The following is a 21,644-nucleotide window of genomic DNA, read 5'->3' as shown; positions in this document are numbered from 1 at the left end:
TCTTGYCATCCATCTCTATGGAAAGATGACAGAATATATATATAWAAAAAGTTTATTTTTCCTTATGGTTTAGTGGAGACCATAGAGTAAGTTTTAGATACTCCTTGCTAAAACATCTGTCTGCAAACATGAAAAATGCTCTAGTTTATATTATGTTGGATTAAAAGGAAGTTTATACTCTTTCACTTCAGATTAAAACAAAATACCAACTCATTTAGACCAAAACATTTTTTCAGTTTACACAACAGTAGATGGCCACAGTAACTAATCAAATCAGTTTAAAACTGAAACAGCTTTTGCTTAAATTGGTGCAACTTTCATATGCAGACTCACCTAATATTCTACTGTCTACATAACAAGCTTAACATTAAGTATCTTTGTGCTAATAGAGGGAAGTATAACATTTTATCAAATTTAACTCCTATTTCCAGTCCTTAAAGAAAGATGAAACACATTTAATAATTATCTTTGTAGACAACAGGAATCAGTATGACTGTGAAATATTCCAGATCTGCAATGAAAATCATGCATTATGACATGACTGTATTTTTTATAAGAAAATTAATACTCTCTGTAAGTCCCACATGACAGGGAAGTTTAGAATAAAATTAAATTAAAAAGTTTAAATTATGTTATAAATGTAGTCATGTATTATGGTGAGGTGGTTATGAACATGAGGCTTAGACAAGCAGATCTGAGTTCATTTTCACAGACTTACACACAACTATATTTATGCAGTATGACAGTGCATAGTGATCCATTTAATCACAGTAGGTACCACCTATTAAGAGCATTTGGAATTTAATGACAATGTATTGATTTTGATAACAACAAAATCAAATCACTTACCCATTGCTCTAAGTACTAAGATATATAACAATACTAAACACCAGAGTATGGCATTTAATAATGTGATATGAATATTTTTCCAAATTAAAGCCATAAAAAGCTGAGATACAAAGTCAGTATTATCTTTAAACTATTTCTATCATATGTTGYAAATAATAAGCAGCAGTAATAATTTAACAGTAGAACATTTTGTACGYATTGCCTGTTTGACATACCTACCACTGCAAGTGTCTTTGAACATACTCTCCTAAAATGATTACTGTCTACATCAACTATTTTTAAAATAACTTGTATCATCAACTGCTAAAGGACACGTGCACAGGGACTAATAATGGATGCATTTCTTTGTATCATTCAGGTGTGTATCACAAACAAAAACCTGACACAACATAAACCTCAACAAAGAACTGCAGAAAGCAGTAACTACTACTTTTTTACATCAGCAACTTACTGTGTTTTGACAGCAAAATTTTTTTTTAATCTTGGCACAAAGAAAGTTAATCTTCACTATAATCATGTACATTTATTTTAATATTTTATCTGGGGTTGAGAAGAGAATGCAGAACTTAGTGAGATACGCTACTCTCAGTCCAGTTTAACCAAGCCTGCAAYCATTTAGCAGATTTTTTAAAAATCCAGCCTTATGGACTGGAGGAGGAGAAGGTACTGAAAACAGTTTTGCCATGACTTGCATCTCCATTCATTAACTGTTAAAAGACATATTTAGTTCTGAGTATGCTGAGCCACTCCYACACTTGGAGATATATTTGGACTTGAGCATCTTACTTGTCCTATTTAAACTAGAGCCTGGAAGCAGTCTCTCCAGGGTCTTTGTGACAATACCATGRTCTCACACATTCAAAAACAATTTTTTCTATTCGGTTTCATTTTTTAAAAGGCAGACAAACTTTCAGTCATGACTGAAATCAACCTCTCTACATATGGAAGTGGGCATATTTATTTGACGTTTTGCTTCAAAAGCTGAAACCTTAGTAAATTAACCACCATGAGACCAACAATGGGATTACAATGAAACTAGTTAACACTTCAGTTCTTTCAAACCTCACATTTTGAAAAACTTGAACCCTTCACCTGTATTAGCAGACAATACTTTCAGCTAGTCATCAGCCAATCTACTTGACTAYAGAACATCAAACAGCATAGTTACTCATGGAGAGCTTTGCTCAAAAGCAACAGGTCACTTTCAAAGAGGAWGAACTTACACTGACAGATCAGTTACAAGGTAGTCATTTTTTGGAATAGGAAAACACTTAGGAAAAAAACTGTTATACTATTAATTATTCCTAATACTAGATGTATGATTTTGAAGTATAAGTTTATTATATGGTTCCATAAAACTCTGATCAGCTCCTAAGGGCATTAACTGTAGATAATAAATACAACTCAGCACATTATTTCTTTTAGCAGGTAGACATGYTCTTTGAGATCAAAAAAAGCTGTATATTTGAAGTGGCAGTGTTTGGAGGCTGTGGGTCTATTTCAGCAAAAAAGCTAGTTCCAGGAGAATAAAGTCAACTTCACTGAAGAAAATGCACTGCTACTAAAATACGTACAATCTTTCATTTGCTTCCATAGTTTCTGACCTGCAATTACTAGAGATTAGGGAAGTATTCAGGGGAAGTATTGCTATATGTTTCACATTTCTTTCCCAAGCCTTCACAACCACTATCAGAGACACCAGCTGGACGTTTGATCTGATTAATATAGCCATTCTTAGGTGTCTCATGTGAACAAAGGACCACACCCCAAACACAAAACACTCCTAGTTTTTCATATTTTACAATTGTTAGGAGTATAACTTGCTACACAAAGTTTCTTGCAGATTATGCTTATTTYGCTAAACCTTTCAGTTCTGCGGACTCTATCATATAGCTTGAAAATTTCATTAATCTTTCTGCTGTACTTTTACTTCGTAGATGTTGAAGCCTGACTAAATATTTTCATTAAAAGATTTTTCTGTTCACAAAACGTGGATGAAAATACTGTCTTCCAAGTGACTTGTATTAGCTAAACTGAACAGGATTATTTATTTATTTATTTATTTACCCTTTTACCATTTTACACCGTATATTTTGGGGGGATAGACAGTTTATACAGTCTCACTGTAAGCTTAGCTTCTCTGTGCTTTTTTTTTTTTTTTTATCTGATAACTGTTTTTGTAATAGTGCATGAAAATAAGGCTAAAGCCACTTTTATAGCATCAGGCCCACAAACATTGTGTTTGGTGTTACCATCTTTGAAGAAAAAGACCTAAAATAAATACAATAGACCTCAAATACGTAACAATAATCACATCTCTGTACCTAGTCACAAACAAGAATCCTAAATATCTTGAATGAGAACAGTATTATAAAGCCAAAGCTCAATTCTTTGAGGTTCATGGTACATAAAACTCAGATATACTATATGTCTTATCACAGAATGGTTGAAGTTGGAAGGGACCTCTGGAGATCATCTAGTCCAACCCCCCCCGCTCAAGCAGGGTCACCTAGAGCACGTTGCACAGGATCATGTCCAGGTGGGTTTTGAATATCTCTGGAGAAGGAGACTCTACAACCTCTCTGGGCAACCTGTTCCAGAGCTCTGTCACTGTCCCAGAGAAGAAGTTCTGCCTAAATATGAGGAAGAACTTCCTGTTCCTGTRTTTCAGTTTGTGCCCGCTGCCTCTTGTCCTATTACTTGGTACCACTGAAAAGAGTCTGCCCCCATCCTCTTAGCACCCTCCCTTAAGGTATTTGTAGACATTGATAAGATTCCCCACCGCCCCCAGTCTTCTCTTCCCCAGGCTGAAGAGGCCCAGCTCTCACAGCCGTTTCTCATAGGGCAGGTGCTCCAGGCCCTTAATCTTCGCAGCCCTATGCTGGACTCTCTCCAGTAGCTCCATGTCTCTCTTGTGCTGGGGAGCCCAGAACTGGATGCAGTACTCGAGATGTGGCCTCACCAGGGCTGAGTAGAGGGGCAGGATCACCTCCCTCAACCTGCTGACAAYTCTCTGCCTAATGTACCCCAGGATATCTCTGCCCTTCTTGGCCACAAGAGCACATCGCTGCCTCACAGTCAATTTGTCATCCACCAACACTCCCAGGACCTTCTCTGCAGAGCTGCTTTCCAGCAGTTCAGCCCCAAGCCTGTACTGGTGCATGAAGTTATTCCTCCCTAGGTGTAGCACCCTACACTTGCTTTTGTTGAACTTCAAGAGGTTCAACACAGCCTTCTGGTGGATCAGCCACTCCTCCAGTTTTGCATCATTGACAAACTTGCTGAGGAGGCACTCTGTCCCTTCATCCAGGTCACTGATGAACAAGTTGAACAAGACTGCACCAAGTATTGACCCCTGGGGGACACCACTAGGCACAGGCCTCCAACTAGACTGTGCATTCCTAATCACAACCCTCTGAACTCTGCCTTTCAGACAGTTCTCAATCCACCTCACAGTCCACTCATCTAGCCCGCAATTCCTGAGTTTCTCTAGGAGGATATTATGGGAGATAGTGTTGAAAGCCTTGCTGAAGTCGAGGTAGGCAACATCCACCGCTCTCCCCTCATCATCTCATCACTCATTCCATCATAGAAGGCTATCAGATTGCTTAAGCAGGATTTCCTCTTGGTGAATCCACGTTGACTACTACTGATCACCTTCTTTTCCTCCACATGCTTAGAGATGACATTCAGKAAGAGCCGTTCCATCACCTTYCCAGGGAGGGAGGTGAGACTGACTGACCTGTAGTTTTTTGRGTCTTCCTTCTTGCCCTTTTCGAAGACTGGAGTGACAYTGGCTTTCTTCCAGTCCTCAGGCACCTCTCTTGCTCTCCATGACCTTTCACAGATGGAGAGTGGCCTAGCAAGAACTTAACCAAGAACTTCTTTGTGGTAGCAACAGATGAAATGTAAGGACTACAGTTTTTATTGCATTAGCTTCCCGAGGAAGCAGTAACTGCTGTGAAAAAGAGCAATCACAAAGGTTCTGTTATGAGCTGATCGTCTTCTGCTGATAATATGTTGGTAGCTATACAGTARAAACCCCACTGAACATATGCAGTCAGGGAGCAAATAGGTTCATACTTTGTTGAATATTAAAATAAAATAATACCATTCATTTTTCCTATATTGCCACAAACAGAATTAAAAACAAGTATTAGGCTGTGTTAGTGCACAAAATGGAAGTAGATTACAGTAAGGTAAACTGTTTTCCTCCTCACACCAAGCAGCAGGGTCAGAGCTTCCCACAGAGCCAGCAGCATGGAAAGGTCTCCCTTAGGTCTACCAAAAACTTTGACTTGTTCAAGATATTTCCAAAAATTATTGATTTAGCAGAAGGATTGCCGCTCCTCCTTCCCCCTCTGTTAAGGGGGCACCATTTAGTGCTCTATAGGTACAAATATTTTCATCTGTAATTCATCATAGCATGTTTCTGAGGATATGTCTTCACTGCAAATGGAAACACAGTGTAAATACTCAAACTAACCTTCAACAAGCTGGTGTGTGTACCTGTAGTAGTTTAATTGTATCATCATGACTAATTTAACCCACTCTTTGATAACAACAAAAAGTAAGAGCAAAGCTAGGCATTTTTACACTATGCCACAGTTTGCAGTGAAGATGTGAAGTCTGTTTCTTATACCTGCTGCCAATCTGAAAAAGTAAACTGTCTGAAAAGTCTCAGAGAAAAAAGTAATGTTACAATAACAAGTCTTGTATTTCCAGTTATCAGTATGATGAAGCCAACTTCCATACAGTGTCAAGTACCCCGAACAAAAATTTCTAGTAACCTAGACAACCAAACCCTTCTACAATTAAACATGATTACATATAAGCAGTTGAAACTTTCAGTAAGTTAACAGAGCATAAGACTACAAAATATGAAGCAGTATCCCAAGGCAGTTTGTTTCCATAATAACTTCATCACTATCTATTTGGCTGGGCTCAAAACCATCTGTASTAGTTTTTGACCAAATGTAGCTTCCTCCTCTATCAATTAACTRTTATAGTAAGTCATGCTACCAGAACTGAAGACAGATCATTTTCATAACATACAAGTTTGTAAATGAAGGATGATTCCAAATGATTGAAGAAGTTTGTTTTAGTGAAGGAAGGCAATGCCTATTAACCTAATAGATGACAATTTGAGGCTTATGATGAAAAGTTGTCACTGTCTTTTAATCACAGCTTCACAACAAATGGAAAGGAGAGAGCTTGTCCTGACCCATAGAACCATTTGTAAGACTGTAATTCACTCTGTGAAACCCCACATAGGTTTGAGTAGAGCAGAAGTTGCAAAAGAGACCAGCAAGCCTGCCTACAATCACATGACTGYATTAGTAGCTGCAGTTGAAACACCTCTTCAAATATTCTTCTTATTAAGAAGACTGTTTTGCACATCCAAGAACTTCCCAAATCCTGGAGAAGACAGCTGTCAGCCAATCAGTTGCAGCTGACTTTAGATCAACTAACTCTTTGCCTTTGCCAGCTAGAATACAGAGCCTAATTCAATATCCCAGCAATAATACCATCAATACTAGACCAAGTACTGAAGGAATACAATTAAATAATTACTGATATCACTTTGTAAATAGATTCACAAAACAATAAATTCATTAAAAAATTACTCAGGCTATATAAGCATTGATACACATGACTGCTATTCRCTGCTGTTCAGAGGTATGGATTTGATTACAGCATGGTAACAGAACATCTTCAATGTAGAAGCATGAGAAGCAGAACGCCACATTTGGCCCAGTGCAGCTGTAATGASGAAGTGAATGTATTTAAAGGAGATAGACATCTAGAGGACAACTAAAATTAGAAGTATATTCTTATGGGCAGACCATAAGAATACTGGCACTCTGCTGGAGCCACTAAAAAAAGAATCTGCAGGTTTGCTAGGTGACTAGGAGTAGAGATATCATTAAACCCGTATCAACTGAAAAAAATCTAGATCAGCATTTTGGCAAGAGTAAGAAAATCTTCACGTGATAAAATCTTTTTTGCAGAAATCTGCAAAAGGTTGATTAAATAGAGCAATTAAGAGATACTTATCCATTTCCAATGATGGAAGATAGCAATTTTTGTAGGTAAAAACATCCATCCTCCATGCTATGCTGCAGCACATTAGAAGTCGAGACATTTGTCCATCTACCATCCTTCGTTATATCATGTTTTGGCAGATACTTCCAGGAGCAACAYAGCAGCCTCCCATCATGATGAAAGGTGACTGTGACTTTTTGAAGGAAGGTAAACATTTATAAGAGTGAAAAACAAACAAACAAACAATGAAATCCTAAAGAACGCTTGGAATATCTGCTACAAGTTAGACCCTGAAAGATGATAGTTAGGGGTACAGCTGTCACACTTGGGAACCTAGCTACTCCATCCTCTCACCCATGAGCACAAGGTGGAGGATTACTYTGACTGGCACTAACCATTGGCTCACTGCTGCCATTCATGTGAAGAGTAATCAGTAATATAGTCATGAATAATGATAGGCTAAGCAGGTAGTTTTAGGACTTGATGAAGATGGACCCACAGTTATTTAACAAAAAACTTCATTTTGCTGTGGTAAATAGTCTACAAGAGAACTCCTCTTAGGAAAACAAAACACTAGACAAAAAGGTCTTCAAAATCWTTTGGTAATCTTTGTGATATTTACTGGCCAACAGTCTCCAACAGACAGTTGCTCTCATCACTAAAATTACCACTGTTACTGCAATCTGAGAAAGGAAAAACTGTACTAGGATTTTTCTCTTTCATGGCTCCTCCAGAACAAGACAGAAGGATAATCTGCTGCCACTACTCATAAGATGCATTTGCATAGAGAATACTGTCTAGGTATACATTAGTAATTAAAGAAGAGCCAAGGACTGATGTTTGGCCAGGTTCCTAGTTTCACAGCAGTAAGAATAATATGCTTTATCATTATCTTCTGTGTAAAATTTTACATTTTAATAAGTAACCAATTTTTCTATGTGCTGATCTTAATACTCAAGACCGCCTTATAAAATATCTTACTAAACACGCATTCCATGGTGGAGATGACATAAGAAATGATATAAAATGTAAAAAGCAAGAGGAAAAGGGGTTTCTGCATGCACGAGTTTGGTCTGTAAAATGTACTTCCAAACGCTCCATTTGGAACTAATTAAAAACTACATTCCAAAAAGCAGACCCTGTTTAGAGCTTTTTACTCAAATAACACTTTCATTAATAATTTATGTCACACTATTTAATCACGAAAGCAGTTTTAAAAGAAAACAAAAACATCCTACAATTGTGCAGCTGTGTTCAGAAACATGCATTTTTTCTTTCCAGTGCCTTGTTCACTGATAAGCAAGGAAGATTTTAGACAAGAAAACATTGCAAACACTATACTCTTGTCCAATTACCTCAAAAATACTTCTGCCTATTTTTAAATGTCCATCTCTGAATTTATTATTTTGTACATGTCACAGGGAACCAAAGTTGTGACTGCGGAAAAGAGAGGTGAGGGCAGGACATGGCTCTGAGGTAGAACAAACAGCCAAACATTTTCTCCTGGGAAGTCCCACTTCCAGAAACAGTGTATACTGATTTTTCACAGCAGGCTCCCTGCTGGTAGCCGTGACAACCCACCTTCCTTGGATTAGGATTCAAACCAGTCCAATGGACAAATTTAGGCTACTTGAGAAAGAAATGCCGCTCAAATAGTAATTGTCTGTTTTCTCTTGGAAAACAGTCCACAGCCACAAGTTTTCAAGGCTGTAGCTGGGTTTGTAATGGAWCTACCAGAGGACAGACTTATCATCAATAGGAAAGTTGCAGTAATGTCATCCAGTCACATACATCCACATGCCTGAATATATTGTAATCCTTTTTTTCCCCCCAGTTTATTTTCCAGCTTAAGWAAGAGGTTCATAAGATTTTTTTCCAACATTTGGGTATCCTTCTGAGAACCAATGAAAATTCAACTATGAAACTATCAACACCATTGTCTGTACAAACTAAAGGGAACAGAACTTACAACATCTTCTAAAGATGCTCTAAAAATGCCTGTGCTAGCTTTACTGAAAGAAAAAACTTCCTTCAGCTTAAGTAGTAGAAATCTGTGTTTTTGGAGGAAAGGGTCCAGAGGAAAATTACATATTTGTGGTTTAACTGGGAGTCATGATGTCTATGCATATGTACAACACATGGTTACAGATTCTTAATAAACAAAGCTTTCAAACAAACTTTATACAAGTTCTAAGATTCATCTTTTATGTATAAAAGGACAGTAACTCATTTTAATCTAACATATTAAGTTATATTCTATTCCCAGGTCTATGGACTAGTCTATTTTCAGTTTAAAATGACTAACTACAAAAGTGTAACTGACTTTAAAGAGAGACAAAATATTTATCAGAAGCTGGGCTCACCATAAAAAGAATTTTTAAGATTTAAAACAATGTTTTTAAGACAATGTACAAAGTCAGCTGCAAACGGGCAAGGAAAATCTTTCAAGTTTTGGTTCACATTTGATATRTACTTTACTTTGGGGATAAATTATGCAAAAAAATGACAACATTTACGGCAAATCTCAGGGAAACCTGCTTTCCAAAATATACTCAGAATGCTGCTATAGCTATGAGCAATATTTCAATCAGCAATGTTTCACTTGAACTAGAATAATCTTGTCCTACAATTAAAGAAAGGAGAATAACTCAGTATGGCAGAGTAGTGTCATTGTCTATACCAAAAGGTAATTTTCTGCTCTAAAGTAACCCAGAAGAGTAAAACCTAAAGAGTCAACGCCATTCTTATCAGATTAGAAGGATCATGCTGTAACTGAAACAGAGACAAAAGATGCAACACCTAATTAAATTGCCTTTACAGTTCTTTGCTTTGGCCTCAGACAGATCGTAGGATCCGATACTTAATAAGCTGTATGTTGAAAATAATTGACAGGTTAGCACTGAACAGTTAAAATATTTTAAATTAGGCTATTCTTTTGACATTTCACTCACTTCTGTGGCTGCTAAGAGCTCTACAGAAAGCACAGAGACACTATATAGACCTCTCCCCCCAAAACTCTTTGGTTACCAGAGCTGGAAATTTTCAGCCTCTTCATTTTAAACATCAATCGTCTATCTCCAACAACTTCAATGACTAAAAGAAATCAAATGCCGTGTAATAACAGAAACTACCAAGAATGGAAAAAAATGCAGTAAAGTCAGTTGCAATGAAAAACATGTGATGCCCCCTCGTGTTTTTGCCTTGATCCAGTCCCATTAGTGCATTTCACTTCACAAATAGCTACTACAAAACAACTTCTGTATTCTTGTTGTTGCACTTTACTATTCAACTACATGCTGAAGTTACAGCTGATTTTATAAACTGAACCTGTTATTTTATAATACTCATTAAATTGGCTTTTATATCAATTACGAAATCATGTGATATTAATGTTTATTGGCTTCCCTCCATTTTAATTCTCTAGGACTCTGCTTACATTATTTAGCAAGGATATTATAAATTCCATTAATTTGATAGACTGGATGAGATCATCTAAGCAACGAAGACAGAGGAAGTGGTATCTTTTATGTACATCAGTCCCATAGATTTCTGTTTCTTTAAGAGATAAACAAAAACCTAGAAGTATATAACCTGTATATACACAATATATTCCTGAGGACATAATTTTTGAGCATGAATTTATATAGTTGAGGATCTGCTTATTTTCACAGCATCGGGAAAGAACTTTGTTATTAGCTTTAAAGTTTGTAATAATTTTTTGTTGCTGTAAACAGTGAAATAGTGAAATGAGAAATTAAGCTCAGAGAAAAGTACTGTGCTAAAAGAACTACATGCAGCAGATCTGAATAAGCCTAATTCTTTTTTCACATCTGATGTATACAATAACTTAACTAATGCCAGCTGAGCTACTCCTGACTTTGCTACAGTAATTCACATGAATTCAGAAAGGATTTACTAAATCCATATTTGTTCCATATTTGTTCCACAGAATCACTGAGAAGTGATTCTCCTCAGATTCCTGTGAATTTATGTGAAGTCTTATGCACAAACTTGGGGAAAATAAGATATAAAGGACACACTGTCTTACACAGAGGACACAAAAAACCCCAAATATCATTATTTATCCTCTATACAATAAATAGAAGATGAAGTTTTTCTTTTCCACATGAAGCATTTAACAAGTTCTGTGCTGATACTGCGTGGCTATGAGGAAAAAGGAAAAAAACTGAAAGACCGGCCTTTCCTCCCCTTCTTTATGAGTAAGAGTATGCATTTGAATAACTGAGCTGAACACAARGGTGTAGAGTTTGATGAAGTATAGTGCCAAGTCTCTGTGTTACCAATTCCCTGGGCAATTTATTGAGAAGATTCTAGYTCAAAGTATGGAAACTAGACCTAGATTGCAAATAGAAACTAACACATTTACATTTATGAAATCAGTTTAGTAATTTGCGTTTTTGCCCCATGTCCCAGATTGTCTTGCATCTAGCTTGTTTCTTGACCTTTCTTGGCAAGAAGGGCAAAGCCACCCCTTCTTGGAAAGATGCTGCTTCATATTCCTGTAAGTTGATTCAGGTACATATTCTTCAGGTACAAGAAAAGTTTCTGTCACTCTGCCCTCCAAATCATAGCAGCTCATACTACACCTCAGTTCCACCTCAGCTCCTGTCTGATTAAGGCTATGCAAACAGATCTGCACACAACTGGTTCAGGGACTATTAGAGCTGACACGACACTATTTCAGCTTGGCAGTCCTAGTTACCTCTAAATATCCTGGCTTAGAAAGCCATTCAGGGACAACATGTCCTGTTGCCAGCAGAACTTYATTTATCACCTGAAAGGCTGCCACATGTCAGTAAAATCTGCGGCAGCCTTTTGCGAGGAGATGAAGATTCATCGATGTCAGACTTGAGCCTGACGTAGTTGGGTAATGGATTCTGTCTTCTTGCCGTATCCTATTACAACATCTATAGAACAAAGGGAGGAAACAGCAGCAAAAAGGGAACGATGTGCCTTAATGTGTCAGATATGTTGGCACTGCCAGGGCAGCTTCAATCACAGGTGAAAATCAGAAGATTATGGTTACTGACAGTGACCATATATTACACACATTATTCCAACTTTAGCTGTGTACAGCTCTCATCAAATGGTAGAGGGAAGGTAAAGGTAGGAGCTTTGCAATAGCTACGGATGGAATCAGCAGAACTCTGATTTAGGCATAYGCCAACCCACTAAGCATAAACTCTGCAGAAGCAAACTCAATTTAGAAAAAAAACATTTTCAGCAGGTTTGAATCAGCAGTTTTTCACACTGCATTGGGATTTGTATCATCTGGCTACTGAGATCTCATAAACCAGATTTACAAACATCAATATCAAAATAAGTACCAAGATGGTGTAATAGTGTTATGCTGATGAAAATACCACAATTACTAAATTAGAAATCAGAGAGTGCTAAAAAACAGTTTTAACCTAAAGTTAAGGTAACATTGGGAAATTAACATTCACCAAAAGAATATAAAGCTAGAAAGGAGAATAACAACAATAGATTTCATTATGAGGAAACAATTATTTTCCTTACAAATTTTCTTTCCAAATTTGTAAATTAGAAATTTGGAAGCATTATTACATGTAACAGCTGTAATAGTTGCACATGGATACATAAATCCTTCATGTGTGCTTTGTTCAGTAAAGAAGCAAGCTTTGGATACAACTTGGGCTGTACAATGAAAAGAAAAAATAATAGGTTCGCCAAACAGAAAGCTTAAACCCACATTCATGACTTTCATTTTGAACTCTCTTGTTAGAAAGCWATAGCAAGTAAAAAAAGAAAACCTATAAACAGTGATATTATTTTCTTGTAGTATTTCAGAGCTAAAGGTATTAGAGGATTCAGAATACACTTTTATATATGAAGACTAAATATACTATCCATTTAATTTTTTTAAAAAAGATATTTTACTGTTTTTGTAGTGCCTTCCATTTATCAAAAGAACAGTTATGGTCCACATAGACTTTTTTGTATCACCTGGCTGAATCAAAGAACAGGATGTTTCTAGGAACAGGAAAGCAGCTATATCAACATAGCTGTGTTTTATGCAGGTTCCTTTGTTTTGTTTTTAACTTATTCTGCATTCTTCTGCCAATCACCTCACTCAAGATTATGGATTTTGTGAATCTGATTTTTATTCACTCAGAAGAATCTTGGCAAATCAAAATAAAYGTATGTTTTCTTTTAAATACAAAGTTCAGTGGCTGGTTTTCTGCTATAACTATTTGATACATAGAACAGAGGAGAGATGAGTCGGAAGTCAGAAAAGAAGTGATGAGTATTGCTAAGGAATACTTGTAGGTGAAAATGATGAGAAAGTTCTATATTTTCTAAACAAACCTTCATATATACACTCTGCAAGTCTTAAACGTTGGAGATCTGAAAAATGAGAACATGAAGTATGGATCTACTTTTCCTTTAGATATTTCTTCCATGCCATTCATTAGTCCTCACATCTAGATATCTGCATAGAGAAGCAAAAAATGAATAAAATAAAAAGACTCTGCAAAACTAACTGAATCAGTTATGTGCAAAGCAATCTCTGGACAGTCTCTAGAGATATTCTGCTTTAGGGAGGATCTTATCAATGTGTACAAGTACCTGAAGGGAGGGTGTCAGGGGGATGGGGACAAACTGTTTTCTGTTGTCCCATGTGACAGGACAAGAGGCAGTGGGCAGAAACTGAAGCACAGGAAGTTCCGCCTGACCGTGAGGGGGAATTTCTTCCCTGTGAGAGTGACGGAGCCCTGGAGCAGGTTGCCCAGAGAGGTGGTGGAGTCTCCTTCTCTGGAGATCTTCAAGGCCCGCCTGGATGCAACCCTGTCTACCATGCTCCAGGTGACCCTGCTGAGCAGGGGGGTTGCACTAGATGATCTCCAGAGGTCCCTTCCAACCTTACTGATTCTATGATTTCAAAGGTATCTTGGAACACACTTATACATGAAGTGAAAACATCTTCCACAAGGAAGATTTGCATGACACTTCTGTGTTGGATTTACAACAATCAGTAAGGACTATCCAACTTCTTAGGCACTGAAGAAATAGTATAATTATCCTTTAATTACTCCTCAAAAATACAAATAATGGCCTGGACAAAATTCTGAATAATAGCAGTATAGCATCTTCAGTTGAGCACCTTCAGTTATAGACAAGTCTTAATATAGGGCTTCAAAAAAAAAAACCATCCAGACTTCATATTAGGAGATGCCACAGCACTCCTAAGTAATTCTCATGGTTGATTACTTCTGCTGCCAGAAAAGTGACTCTATCTTTAACTCTAGCACTGCTGTCATGTTCCTTTTTTGCATTTTCTTCCTACCAAACTTCTTCCTAAAGATTTTTACGTTACCTTTGTAGGCAAATGAAATCACCTCCTTTAAATAGATCAAATTTTTTGATACGTGGGTGCCAAAGCTCAGTATAGTAATTTAGAAGTGATTTCTGTGGGTAGATAAAAAAAATAAACACTATTCCCCTCTTCCTGATTGTTACTTCTCTGCATCTGAGAACCATGTTTGCTCAGTTCAAGCAGTTATTTCCTGTTATCACAGTCTTTTCAAAGACACTACTTTCCGAGATGTAGGCCCTCATTTTCTTTCTTTTCTTTTTTTTTCTTTCTTTTTTTTTTTTTTAAGAATGATATACATTCTTTGTTCTTAGATATGTGATCTCACATCTATTTGTTGATCGTTCAGATGACCCCACCATATCAAACTTTTGATATCCACTTCAATTTTTGTGAAGACTGTTGATAAAAACACTGAAYCAGATTTCTTTACCATTCCATCACCAATAATCCCATCAAATGAGAATTACCATTTTCATTGTGACTATTTCTTAAATCTACCTAATATATATGCAGATTTTCCATAATAAAAATATCAGCAGCAGTACAGCAGTAATACAAATAACACAGTAATATAGTAGTACAACAAACATCTTRGAGAAGGCAGTAGACACTATTAGTCAGATTTATACACTTGATTACAAGGATATCAAGTGCAGACGACAAGATCTATGTCCACCTCAGAAGCAATTTTTCATGCATAAAAATGACTATAGACTTCTATATGCTTAACTACGCATAGATATGCATATCTGTATCAAGTAGTACATCATCTCTATATTAAAATAAATTATCATGGACTTCAATTTGTGAGAATCTGAAAAATCTAAATAGCTGGATTTTGATTTAGTCAGCTTTCCTTCATTTGTATAGTGAGAATAATCATCAGCAATTTAAATTTTCATACATGAATTCAGAATTTGCTGTCTTGCACAGTTCAATAGTTCAAAAATCATTCTTCCAATAGAAAGGTTCAATACATAATTCAGAYGAAGAATAAAGCTCTATACACTTAAATGTATTATCTGTGAAAATGTAGTAGATATATTGATTCTTGAAATGATGGTCTTATGTCACAAGTACTTCCATAAAGGCAGCACAAAACACACATTAGTTTTCTCTCTTTTTGTGTTGAATATTTATAGAGATTTTTGGGGAGATTCAAATCAGGAACCGAAATCAAAATGTTTTCATGCATACTTCCTTTATATACAAGTTTAAGAGTTTTAGATCCTTTGGAAGAAAGCATTCACATTTGGTCTTTTCCTAATTTTTTCTCCCTTTTCCAGACCTCTTGCTCCAACGCTATATCAAAAAAAATGAAAATAGTCATGTCCAATTTTAAGCCTCCTCTTCCAATATCAGAGGAACTTTCGAAGTATACTGCCTATGAATACCGACTAAATTGAAAGTCTTTTTCAAATGCCATCTTAAGATTTCAATTTTAACTGCACAACAGCACTCACTTTAAAAAAACCATCAGATCAGAGATGAAATATATATATAAATTGACATTCTTGGAAAGCCGAAAATAGATGTGTCAGATAATCTGAATTCTTTCTTCTCATGATGAAATAATTTACTATTGAATTCTTTTCTTGTTATCTACTAATTGGACATCCACTCTAGAAATACAAAAATAGTCATCTGTAGAAGTTTTTCAGAATCTTGTGTCAATATGTTTTCCAGAAAGACAAACWGAAAATATTTCCAGTAGTCTACAGTTTTACCAAGTCCACTAATTTCTCTAAAGACAAAAATCTTGCTCTTATGAAATCTAAAATGTGCTCACTCACAGGCTGAAATCTAAAAATGTGATTCATCACAGCTGTGATGTTTTGTCTGGCTAGAGGGAAAGTCTCAAAAAAGTAACTAGAGTTTTTCACCCTAATACATCTGTTAACGGTTTCAAAATATTATTACATTTGAAAGATAATTAACTCAAGAGACCTTTATACACTCTAGAAAGGAGTATTATTATATACGTATTATTTTAGAAATAAAGTTAATTCAAAAACTGACCTTCAAGTTACTTTTGAAATTGAGATTTAATCTAACTAACTAGGAAGAATAATAACGCTGAACGAAAAGAGAAAGGATTACTGGATTCTAACTTTAGAAAACTACTATTCTACAATGAATGAATATTGCTCAAAAACACAAGCAACTCAAAATCTACACTGAGACAAAATGAAAAACACTGATTATTTTATGAGTAACTGTCCAATAAATTCCTATACAGACTGCACTTGCAAAACTGTATTTTATAACTATTTCATAGATTATACATATTTGTACATATTGTACACATGAGAGTTTCTTTTCAAAAATCTGTTATTTTCTAGGCTACTGGAAACTCAGGAGTTTTAGGGAACTCAGGAGAAAATGTAGATAAAAGGTATGTGTTTTATATTCACGAACATGCTAATATTTTTAAACAAGCCTACTCTTTATTGCATATATAATGAAAACAAAATTTGTTTACAAATGTTAATCATTACCATTTGGAGACAAATAAAACACATCTTAATCTAAGCTGTTAAATCTGAATTGCCTTACTGTATACACTGCCTTTTTCACTGAGTGCATTACTGTGTGCTGGAGTATTACCCATTGGAGCTCACTTTTTTTTTTTTTTTTTTTTTTTTTWAATGGCACATGACAGTAACCCACAAATAAAAGGTTCAGTTTGGTGTACAAATAACATGTACCTAGAATGTTTTTAGGGTTAATTTTTAGATCGATCATCTCCCTCAACAGGCTTACTCTCTGACTGCGGAAGCAATGAGGAGGATAGAAAGCAAACTGCTGGAGTACAGTAGCCTCCCCTTGGGTCAGTCCAAGGGCCAGGAAAGTGCACCGGTGCTGGCTAGTTGCTGGATAAGCTAAGCATGGGAAAACTGCATGGGAGGCAGGAAGGAAAAGGGAAGGAAATGGTAGAGATCTGGCTGAGGTGGAGACTAGATAATCAGCTCAACATGTAAACATGGAAGTGTTCAACCCAGTACCTTATGCAATAGCAACTTCAGAGGCCTGAAATTACTACTTTGGAAAGAGCTACCTTTTTTGATTTACCAAACCAATTTCTTGCTTTCAAAACACATTTACGATTTTCCTCCAAGACAGAAACCAGATAGAAAGTAGCCTTCACTACTATATTTATCTGAACAGGAAACTTTGATAACCAAGCTATTTAAAGTTTTTTCAGGCAGATATACTGCTATGGTTGGCAGAATATTTTATAGGGGAAATTAAAAAAATTGCAGAGTACAATGCACACTGCCARGACCCTGGCATATAATTCTGCATCATGAAAACCAAAACATCTTCTCTCATACAAATCTAGAATATGGTATCTTTTCTGAAAAGGAATCAACAGCAGTAAAAGATTTTGTTTTTAATCCTTGGAATGAAATATCTACCTTGGCACAGGTAACAAAGCATGAAATTTGTGTTGACTTATGTAACACGAACTGTCACCAAAATTGTCGTGTCACTTCAGCACTACCACTTCATATCAGTTTCTGTTTATTGTTTTCTATTCAACTTCCTTGGCTTGAACAATCTGATGAATATATTCTAATAATAATCACACAAGGCACAGTTAAACTACACTGTAGAGTAAGATTAGCACTATATTTGTAACCATTGCTTTCAAAAACTGAAGATGACTTACACCTCTATTCTACAGTAAGTTGCACATTCCTTTGTTGTCAATCACTTTCCACGCTCAATTTTGGTTGGGATAAAATTTAAAATGGAAAGACTTAAAACAAAACAGGTAACGCTACTTTTCCTCATTTCCAATTTGCAGATGAAACCTCTAAGCCTTTCAGAACGTTTCATTTGAACCGTGGATGTTTTTGTTTTCAAATTACAATTACTATTAAAAGGAAGAACTATTTCTTTCCCAAGCACCAAACAATCATATTAGTCTAAAAATGTAACCAAGACCAACTTTTGTCCATTAAAAAAGAAAGGAGAAAGATTAATGAGGAAGAATGCAAGCAAACTGTCAAGTGTTTTCCAGACTGCCAAATACACATGTTAATTTAAAACTCACAGCAAGATTTCCAGTTTCCTGACAGCAACTTTTAAGAATGTGCATGGGGAAAGACAGACAAGGAAAGACAAGGCAGGAAAATCCCACCCTTCTGTTGCAGATGTCTCAGGTATAGCATATATTCTTGTAACAGAGAGACCTCGGCAGACAACCCAGTGTCTGAAAAATCCAGATCCAACTCCTTCAAGATCAAGGTACTTATCTGCTCCTACTGTTTCACACACAAAGAAACAGAAAACTCCCCCAAAATCTTTTCGTAATACTTTCCATGAATGCTGGAGTAGAAAAGATGCAGTTCTGGAAATAAAAGCAGAGGAGCTTTCGATTCTACATATCTTTTCTACAGATGGACAGAATCTCAAACACAAAACATGACAAAATAAGCATCCGAGTAAAAACAGCACTAACTTYATCTACAGTGGTCTGTCTCATTTTGCAACATATGCTATTAGCTGACATCTTTCTGCAAGTCTCAGAGCCATGAGCAATCCTCCGCCTACACACGGCTCAAAAAAACCCAAACACCTGGCACAGACAATTCATTGATGGCAAAATAATAGCTCAGAAGAGATGAGACCAGCTTTATATGCTCTGTTGGCACATTACTTTTCACAGAGAAATTTGAAAGTAATATCACATTTGAAAGAAATAGTCTTGCCATTTAACTTTTTCAAGCTTGCTATTTCTACATGCTGTTTTGTTTTCAAACTCCTCAACTTTCTGAACTGATATTTAGTACAGAAAGCAATTAAATGTTCCTACCAATATTGGGATGTTTCAAGAGGCGACAGATTCTAGCTTCCCTTTCCAGTTTCTGGTGATCTGCAACAAAGAAAACCAAAATAGTTTTAATATTACTTAAGAAAAAAAAATCAGTGTATGATTCAGTCTTTAAAAATATACCTGCTTCATTTAGTTTCATTACGATTTTGCATTCAAACTGTTTGCAATGATGAGATAGATTACTGCATTCTACTGATTCTTTAATGGACTAGTCCAGGTACTGTTACATTAGAAAAATCAAGCTGCTTACTTAATGGGGAGAGCAGGAAATAATTCAYGCCATGACTATAATAAACAGGTGATAAATCATGTTATAGCATGAATCAAAAAAAAGACGTCTTGAATCTCTAATATCACCCTATATCTTAACCTGTTAATTGCTTTAATGATTTCTAATGTACAATGTGCACAATTCAACAGGTGGCAACAGCCCCAAGAGAATGCCAGCATTTCCGCCATAACACCTTCCCAATACAATATGATGCTTCAGAAATTTCAATGACCAGCAGTTATGCTCCCAGCAGGTATAATCTCTCTCACAGGTTGATTATTCATTAACATGAAGATACTTAGGCCAGCTGTATCATCTGTTGGCTTCCACTCTCCCTGCGGTTTGACTCATTTTAACCTTTTTGAGCAGAAGCAGCAGGCTCTAGGCTTGAACTTTTCTTGTACACCACTGAGGTAAACTGACACTTCTGCAGATAAAATACTGCTATTTACATAGAGCTCCATTTTACTCGTTTGTTTATTTACACACCACAACTTTATAATATTTGCTTCATTGTTTATAATATTACTACTGCTCTATTTGTAATATAGTACTTGTTTTATATGATAAATGATAGAGTATTTGGGAGTGTGTGCATAATTTTTTATATTGGAAGTACTTGGAGGTCTCAAGCCATGTTAAAATGTCCAGTGTTAAGCAGTGTACAACATATACAGAATCTATAGTTTGCAACACAAGCTAATAAACAAAAAGCTTTCTTCAGGCAATATGAATGGAGGATGAAGACAAAAAGACTATCATTAATAACTATTTAACAGAATCCAAGTTCTTTTTTTAAACTATTTAACAGATTACCTAYGAACAGCTAACCTGAAATAATTTAAATATGGTGAGAAGAAATACTTAATTTTATATTTACACTCATACAAGAAAAATCATCTCCACATTCATATTATTTGCATTGCATATGAGGCTAAAGTACTTGTGCTAAGTGGAATAAAACTCCTAACGTTTCCTAACTCATATTAATTTAACAATCCAAAGTTAACACACTGGACAGACTCATAGAGTAGTAAAGGAGTATTTTAGATTTTAGTTTTTAGAAATTAATACAACTAAGGCAGGACTGATTTTAGACACTGATTTTCCAATTTTGTAATTATCAGCAACAGTGCTCACCGTCACTCCCCCAACTGGAACAGGTAACTCAGGCAACAAATTACATAATTTACAGAGATATAAAAAYAGTCAGCTACTGCCTACTGTAGTCCTATAATGCCAACAAACTTCTAGTGCATTTATCCTCGTTGTCTGCAGTATAATTTCTATGGAAGCTGTGAACACTAAGCTCTCATCAAGAGGCAGGAAAGCTGCGCAAATTCAGCTTTACAGTATTAGCTAAAAATAATTTTTTAAAATCAGAAGAGAAATAAACTCTAAAATGAACATGGAGATGAAGTAGTGCTATTATTTTAACTGGCTCCAATTTGATATCCAASTATGTTATAATAATCAATCCTTCACAGGAGCTCTAACTTCAGATGTCATGCAAGTAATTTGGGTTATACTACCTCTGCAACCCTAATTATCTGTACTACATTTGAGAGCACTCCTAACAACTAAAAGAACTCTTAACTTTAATTCCAGCTCATAAAACTTGTAGTCTATACAAGAAGTTTTGAGTTGAATAACTAATATCCAGAAAATACARAACCTTAATCTACAAAAGAACATTAGGCATCAAAAATACTACAGTAAGAATAAGCAAGTTATCTGATCTTGCAATGCAACTCTCACAGATCTACAGTGTCTGTTCTTCATTATAATTAAAGAAAAAATCCTTAAGCCTACTCTTCTTACATGCCTGAATACAACAGTGTGATCCTGAAATCCTCATTTTAGTCAATGTTCAACTCCATAAATAGCCTTGGTACTCTTCCTTTCCCTTTCTCTTCTGTGCCATAATTTCTCCTGTTCAACTTGACCAGAATCTGAAAAGTTCCCCTTCCTAAATCAGCTGAGGGATGACAAAGATCTCCAGGTATGTTTAAAACACAGGCAGCATCGAGTTCTGCAGAAAGTATACTTAGAGTTCCTGCTCAAGTCAAACATTGGGTGTTACCCCTGTTAATGAATTTAATCTAATTATAGACCAGCACAGTCGTCCCAAAAGYGGGAAAGCTATATTCACAGAATAGCTACACAGACAGTTGTGCCAGCACAAATKAGACAAGATGGTATAGTGCAACAGTGTAAATCTTTGGTAGCACTGCCAAAAAAAATCTGTTCCATGAAACCAAAACTTCACTTCCTGA

At 36.0% G+C, this 21,644-nt stretch overlaps 1 protein-coding gene across 1 annotated transcript in view; it reads right to left on the bottom strand.

Moving 5' to 3' along the window:
- CAMK2D (calcium/calmodulin dependent protein kinase II delta) overlaps positions 1-21,644 on the bottom strand; it is a 165,627-nt gene that overhangs the window by 79,296 nt on the left and 64,687 nt on the right. The window contains exon 3 of the mRNA XM_085309449.1: positions 19,077-19,136. Coding sequence (XP_085165575.1) covers positions 19,077-19,136 — 60 coding nt within the window. The remainder of the gene's footprint in view (positions 1-19,076; positions 19,137-21,644) is intronic.

This window comes from Rhea americana, unplaced genomic scaffold, assembly GCF_003343005.1.
Source record: "Rhea americana isolate MKP2758 unplaced genomic scaffold, rheAme1 scaffold_106, whole genome shotgun sequence".
Taxonomy (NCBI): Eukaryota; Metazoa; Chordata; class Aves; order Rheiformes; family Rheidae; genus Rhea; species Rhea americana.
Note: the sequence above shows the minus strand (reverse complement) of the source record. Positions and strands in the feature narration are given on the sequence as shown.